This window comes from Eimeria necatrix, genomic scaffold, assembly GCF_000499385.1.
Source record: "Eimeria necatrix Houghton genomic scaffold, Enh_scaff1549, whole genome shotgun sequence".
Taxonomy (NCBI): domain Eukaryota; phylum Apicomplexa; class Conoidasida; order Eucoccidiorida; family Eimeriidae; genus Eimeria; species Eimeria necatrix.
In genome coordinates, this window is record NW_013652253.1 from 1 (window position 1) to 6,739 (window position 6,739).

The window sequence follows — 6,739 nt, forward strand, 5'->3', positions numbered from 1 at the left end:
TGCTGCTGCTGCTGCTGCTGCTGCTGCTGCTGCTGCTGCTGCTGCTGCTGCTGCTGCTGCACTTGTTGGCGGCTTCGCGCTGCTGGTTCCCGCCCTGTTGTGTCGCACCTGCTGCTGATCCCGCGGCTCGGCTCAGCCGCTGCACCCGCTGCTGCTTGCTGCACCGCTGCCGCCGCCGCATTCTGCTGCTGCTGCTGCTGCTGCTGCTGCTGCTGGTGCAGGAATTCAGCTGGAGCGCCAGCAAAAGCGGTGGTGCGCCTCTGTCTACTTCCGCGGGAACCAATTCAAGAAAAGATTTTCTTCAGGCCGATGGGGGGCCCTTGGGGCCTTTTACGCAGCCATAGAGTGGCGCCAAGTCCAGTGCCGCAAGTTTCAAAAGCTCAAGTCCCTGGGGCCCCCCGGGGGGCCCCCGGGGGGCCCCCCTGGGGGGCCCCCTGGGGGGGCCCCCGGCGCCCTCGACGGCGCCCAGGAGGGCCTCGAGGGGCCCCAGGCCTCCCATTTTGCTGGCCAGATTGAGCCCGTAGACCCTGTGTGCGACGAAGCAGCTGGTCCATTTGGGCAGCAGCAGCAGCAGCAGCAGCAGCAGCAGCAACTGGTTTCTCCTGAGGAGCCCTTTTTGCGGTCGGCGCTGCCGGCAGCTGCAGCAGTTGGCGCTGCTAGGCCGCCGCCGCAGCAGCAGCAGCAGCAGCCCCTGCAGCGCCTGGACTGCATGTCGCTGGGCGCTCAGGTGCAGCAGCAGGAGCAGCTGAAGCACCAGCAGCAGCAGCAGCAGCAGCAGCAGCAGCAGCAGGGGGAGGGGGAGGCGCGCAGCCCGTCGCCGAGCGTGCCTGCGGGTTCTTGCCGTCCACGGCGGCGGAACTGCCGGCGGCGCATGTGGGAGCAGCAGCAGCAGCAGGGGGGCGTTGCTGCTGCTGCTGCTGCTGCGCAGCAGGGGCTGGAGCTGGCAGCAGCGCGCGGGCCTGCTGCGCTGCAGGCTGCAGCAGCAGCAGCAGCAGCAGCGCCCGCAGGCGCAGAGCCGCCGCTGCTGTCGCCGCCGCGCAGCAGCGCAGCAGGAGCGCGGCGGCGTCCGAGTCAGCTGCGGGCCTCGTACCGGGGGGCCCCCTCGCCGGGGTCACCTGGGGGCCCCCCGGGGGGGGCCCCCCTGGGGGCCCCCGGGGGCCCCCAGGCGACCCCGGGGGCCCCCGGGGGCCCCCTGAACCCCGAAGAAGGCGAAACCGACCTCTCCGTACCCCCTCCTGGAGACGAAGCTGTCAAGTGGCATGAGGGCTTTCGATTGCCGTTTGGAACTGAAGGAAGAAACCAGCTGCTGCGGCGGCTGCGGCAGCTGTACCACTCAGATGTGAGCCACTGGGGGCAGCAGCTGGAGCAGCACAAGATAGCGTTTTCAAGAGTGCCTTTTGCGACTGTCTCCGAACTCTGGAAGATTGCCCACGTGATGGGTTGCTTCGGGTTCGCGCTGCACCTCAGCAGGAAGTACGCGGGCGGCGCAGCAGCGCGCGCCGTGGCGCAGCAGCAGCAGCAGCAGCAGCAGCTCGCAGCAGCAGCAGCAGCTGCGGTCGCCGCCGCTGCGGACCCCCAGCGCTAGCGCCGCGACCAGCAGCGCCTCCCCGCGCCCGCCCACGCCGAGGGCCGCCACGCGGGGCAGCAGCAGCGCGCACTCCTGCTGCTGCTGCAGCAGCAGCAGCGCAGCACATCTGGCGCCTGCTGCTGCTGCAGCAGCAGCACTCTCCGCTGCGCCATTTGGAGCCCCCTTGAGTACAGGGGGCCCCCGCCCAAAGAGGCGGGCGACCCCACAGGGGTCCTTAGGAGCGCTGCAGCAGCACCACTAGAACGCACGCTGCAGCAGCAGCCGCAGCAGCACCTGCAGCACCAGCTGCTGCAGCAGCGCCTGCAGCACCTGCTGCTGCAGCTGCTGCAGCACCTGCTGCAGCACGGGCTTAGCGCGTGGGAGTCCCTTCCGGGACACGAAGGGACCCGTAGGGAAGTCAAAAGTTGCCGACCAGCGTTGGCCTAGGCAGCTGCGCAGCTAGCTCCGCGGGCCCGGCTAGCTAGCTGCCTGGCTAGCTGCCTGGCTAGCTAGCTAGCTGGCTAGCTAGCTAGCTAGCCCGCGAGCTGGCGCGCAGCTTCCCGCCTAACTCGCCGCGCAGCTAGCGAGCTGCTAGCTGCCACTTTGCTCACTTTAGCTTGTTGCTTTGGAGCCCAGCAGCAGCCACAAAGGGGCCCCTCACAAGGGGAGACACTGCAGCAAAACTTTGTCTCCTTTTCGCTAAGTGTCCAGGCCTTTTGCTGCGCCCACCCCTCCCGCCGGGCCTCTTGCAGTCTGCGGCCGCTGGCTCGCTGCCGGGGGGCCCCCCGCGGCTGCAGGGGCCCCCGGGGGCCCCCCAGGAGCCCCCGGGGCCCCCTGGCGGCCACTTTGGCCGTGGGGGCCCCGCGCGCAGCGCCCCTGCGGGGGCCCCCAGAGCCATTTGGGGCTTGCTTCCAGGGGCCCCCAGCCTACTCTAAAGGCCCCGTGCGGGGGCCCCTAGCTGCTTTTGGACAGCTCAGCAGGGGCCCCCCAGGCGCTTTGTGGGTGGCCGCCGGAGGGGCCCCACAGCGCGCCTGGCTGCCCTTCTTCAAGTCTTCAGGGGGCCCCGTGGGGGCCCCTTAGGGGCCCCCAGGGGGCCCCCAGAAGATAAGAGGAAGGGCACCCAGACTGCTGGGGCCCCCCGTCGCCTAGACGCTGTGAGGCCTGCGTATGGGGCAGGCAGCACTGCCATCTTTGGGGCGAACTTTTGAATTTGGATAGCTAGCTGGCTAGCTGCTGCTCTCTGGAAATAGACTAGTGGCTTCCTTGGCTTAGAAAGGGCGCGGGCTCAAAGGGCCAGCAGCAGCTAGCCACGCAGTGCAGCACTTAGCCTCAGAAGCTAGGCCACTTCTACGGTCGCTGGCTAACAAAGCTGGCTAGCTAGCTAGCTAGCTAGCCAGCTAGCTAGCTAGCTAGATTGTCATAGAGCTCGCAACAGGGGTGACTAGCTGTTGTTGAGACGTCGCAGCGACTATAGATAGGGTTGAAGGGGAAAGTCAGAAGCTGGCGGAACGCCAGCCAGCAAAACCAGCTAGCTAGCTAGTTAGCTAGCTAGCTAGCTAGCTAGCTAGCTAGCTGGCCTTGCGTAGCGGCTCTTCGAAGGCACGAGGCAAGCGCGGCTTGACAGAGCAGCAGCAGCAACTGTTTGCACTGGTGGCTTTGTTGCTCTTGTTCTCGAGCCCTCACTGTTGCTGCTGCTGTTGCTGCTGCTGCTGCTGCTGCTGCTGCTGCTGCTGCTGGGGCCTGACCTCCCGCGGGGGAGACTTTGGCCTGAGGGCCTCAATCTCCTCCGTGGAGCCCAGCAGCCTCCCGCCCTGGTAGCTGCGGGCCTCTGGGTAAGAAACGTCTCCAGAGAACCACGAGGAGTAGCTGCAACGGGAGACGCGCAGCAGCAGCAGCAGCAGCAGCAGCAGCTCGCAGCTTGCGATGAGACAGCAGCAGCAACAGCAGCCAGCAGCACAGAAGGAAACACGCAGCAGCAGCAGCTGGCAGCCCACAACAAGCCCCTCAGCAGCAGAAGCAGCAGCAGCAGCCACGAACCCACAAGAACCCCCCCGCAGCCTGCCTCCCCAAGCGTCCAAAAACGCCGCCGTGCGGGCGTGTCTCGCGCAGCAGCAGCAGCAGCAGCGCAGCAGCAGCAGCAGCAACAGCAGCAGCGGGAGCGCGCACAGCTGGGGGTTGAAGCAAGTCTCGCGGACTGCAGCGCCAATGGTGAGCCAGCCGTCGCGCACGTTGCGCTGCAGCCCGAAAAGCTCCAGTCTTCTGCGGCCAAGACAAAAGCGCTCGATGATGTCGTAGAGCTCCGCGGGCTTCTCCGTGGAGAACAAGTCCGCGGGCTCTTCAGACACTATCACGTCTGCGTCCAGGTTCGCGTGAATCAGGTGGCCGTCCTGCAGCAGCAGCAGCAGCAGCAGCAGCAGCGCAGCAGCAGCAGCAGCAGCGCAGCAGCAGCAGCAGCAGCAGCAGCAGCAGCAGCGTAGCAGCAGCAGAAGCGGCAGCGGGAGCGACAGCGCACACACACGCGGTTGGAACGGACGGCAAGGCTGGATGCCAGCCGCGCTCCTGCTGCGGAACTGCTGCTGCAGCTCTAACTGCTGCTGCTGCAGCTCTAACTGCTGCTGCTGCAGCTCTAACTGCTGCTGCTGAAGATCCAGCTGCTGCTGCTGCACCTAGATGCAGCCACCACCCTCCCGCCCACCTAGTGGCCCTGCCCTTCCCCCATAACCCCCCCAGAACCCCCCTGCAGAGGGCCCTAGGGGTTTGGGGGCCCCAGGGGCCCCCAAACCCCTAGGGCCCCAGGGGGCCTCGGGGGCCCCAAAGCCCTTAGGGCCCCGGGGGCTCCAGGAGCCCCGGGGGCCCGGGGGTCCCCGGAGCCTCTAGGGCCCCCGGGGCTCCTGGGGCCCCCGGGACCCCGGAGCTCTTGGGGCCCCCTGGCCCCCGGGGGGCCCCGGGGCCCCTAGAACCCCAGGGGCCACCGGACCCCCGGAGGCCCCCTGGGGCACCCCTAGGGCCCCCTGGGGTCCCCCTGGGTCCCCCTGGGTCCCCCTAGGGCCCCCCGGGGCCCCCTGGGGCCCCCTAGGGCCCCCAGGGGCCCCCTGGGGCCCCCTGGGGCCCCCTGGGTGTTGCGTGTGCGTGTGACCTGGGCGCGTCTGACGAGGCCCTTGATGCCGACGAGGCAGTGCTCGGTGGTTCGGTGGAGGTAAGAAGACTCGTCGCGAAGAACTGCAGGAGCAGCAGCAGCTTCGAAGGCGGGGTTGCTGCGGGCCAAACTCTTGTTGGTCTTGACCCAACAGATGTCTTCGCAGCGGCGAAAGCCCCACTGACACAGCAGCAGCAGCAGCAGCAGCAGCAGCAGCAGCAGGGGTAGTTGCGGCTGGAGTGGTTGTGGCAGCAGAGTGGTGGTTGTAGCAGCAGCAGCAGCGGCGGTTCAGCAGCAGCTCTTGCAGAGGTAGTAGGAGCAGCAGCAGTAGTGGGTGCAGCAGCAGCAGAGGTAGTAGCCGCAGCAGCAGAAGCAGCAGCAGCAGCAGCAGCAGCAGAGGGGTTAGGGTAGGTCAAAAAGCAGCAGAAGACACAGGAAGAGAAAACAAAGAGAGACTGACACGAGACATGACTCAATTAAAAGAAGAAAAAGAATTAAATTAAAATTAAAAAAGAAAAAAATGGATAGAGAGGGCCCTTGGGATCGAAGCAGAAAGCCACAGCTGGGGTGTAGGGCCAAAGACATGGGCCAGATAGACAGACGCCCCAACAAACCCTAAACCCTAAACCCTAAACCCTAAACCCTAAGTGGTAGTGGCTTGCACCTTGGAGAGCACGTCCCTCGCCTCTTCAAGATGCTTCACGCCGCACCAGAGAAAACAAAAGGACTGACTCTCAGCAATTTTGTCTATGGGCAGCTGCAGCAGCACTGGACACGCACACAGCAACAAACTGCAGCAGCAGCAGCAGCAGCAGCAGCAGTCGCGCAGCAGCAGCAGTCGCGCAGCAGCAGCAACAGCCACAGCAGCAGCACCAGCAGCGCGGCGCCGGCCGCAACAACGCAGGCAGCAGCCCACCGCAGCAGCCCCACAGCGGCGGCCCCACAGCAGCAGCAGCAGCAGCAGCAGCAGCAGCAGCAGCAGCAGCAGCAGCAGCAGCGTACGTCCATGATTTGCTGCACCGACCAGGGCCGCAAGTCCTCGGAGGGCCTTTTCGCCCCCACACACCTCTCTGCATATTCCGCCCAAGGAGGGTCTACGAGAATGACGTCGAAGAGGCAGGGCAGGAGGCTCCAGTCGAAGGTTCGCAGGTCCGCCTGCAAACCCTAAACCCTAAACCCTAAACCCTAAACCCTAAACCCTAAACCCTGGGCGTTCGGGCCAGGCCCTGGGGGGCGCGCTGCGAAGCGCGCGGGTCTCGAGGGCGCAAATCCACAGGCACCGCAGGGGCAGCTCTAAACCCTGGACTACACGCCGCTGCGCGAGCGCAAACCCTAAACCCTAAACCCTAAACCCTAAACCCTAAACCCTAAACCCTAAACCCTCAACTGACGCGGATGCACTGCGCCGGGGTGGCCCGCGCCCTGATGACCTGCCTCTTCAGCTCCATGAGCTCCTTCAGCCTGAAAAGACATCAGCAGACTAAAGCCTCTACAAACCCTAAACCCTAAACCCTAAACCCTAAACCCTAGACCCTAGACCCTGAACCGCGGCGCCCCACCAAGCCCGCGTCCCGCAACCCACAGACTGGCGTCGGGCCCCCCACCCCAGCGCCACCCGCAAGCGCCGAGCCCCAAACCCTAAACCCTAAACCCTAAACCCTAAACCCTAAACCCTAGGGCCACCTGAAGTAGGCGTTGAACCTCTTCTCCGGCTCCACGTCTCGAATGAAGTTCTGCGGCCTTTCGCCAGTGTTGACGAAGTGCTGCGAATAGTCCAGCAGCAGCCGGTCTCTGCCTCTGCGGCCAAGTTCTGTGCTGCTCATGGTGACTACGCTGCGCCGCTGCTGCTGCTGCTGCTGCTGCTGCTGCAGCAAGTGCGCGCCGCCGCCCCCGCTGCTGCTGCTGCTGCTGTGCCCGTGCTTCCCGCCCCCCCGCTTCCGCTTGGGGGGGGGGGCCCCATGTGGCGAGGGTCTTTGTCTCGAGGCTTTGCCCTCTCGGGGGGCCCCCGGGGGCCCCCCCCCCCCCGGGGGCCCCCC

At 66.0% G+C, this 6,739-nt stretch overlaps 2 protein-coding genes across 2 annotated transcripts; one reads left to right on the forward strand and one right to left on the reverse strand.

Annotated features, from left to right (window-relative positions):
* Positions 1-221: 221 nt before the first annotated feature.
* ENH_00016850 (hypothetical protein, conserved) lies at positions 222-1,585 on the forward strand (the record flags this gene model as incomplete). The annotated part of the gene is made up of 1 exon (XM_013579230.1): positions 222-1,585. A coding segment is annotated over one exon (1,364 nt), but the record flags the coding sequence as incomplete, so codon positions are not given.
* A 1,661-nt stretch (positions 1,586-3,246) lies between these two features.
* ENH_00016860 (mRNA (2'-O-methyladenosine-N(6)-)-methyltransferase, putative) lies at positions 3,247-6,526 on the reverse strand (the record flags this gene model as incomplete). Its single annotated transcript, XM_013579231.1, has 7 exons — positions 3,247-3,433; positions 3,734-3,954; positions 4,084-4,233; positions 4,704-4,883; positions 5,706-5,858; positions 6,095-6,164; positions 6,387-6,526. 7 exons carry the CDS (start codon positions 6,524-6,526, stop codon positions 3,247-3,249), a joined length of 1,101 nt encoding a protein of 366 aa, XP_013434685.1.
* Positions 6,527-6,739: the final 213 nt, after the last annotated feature.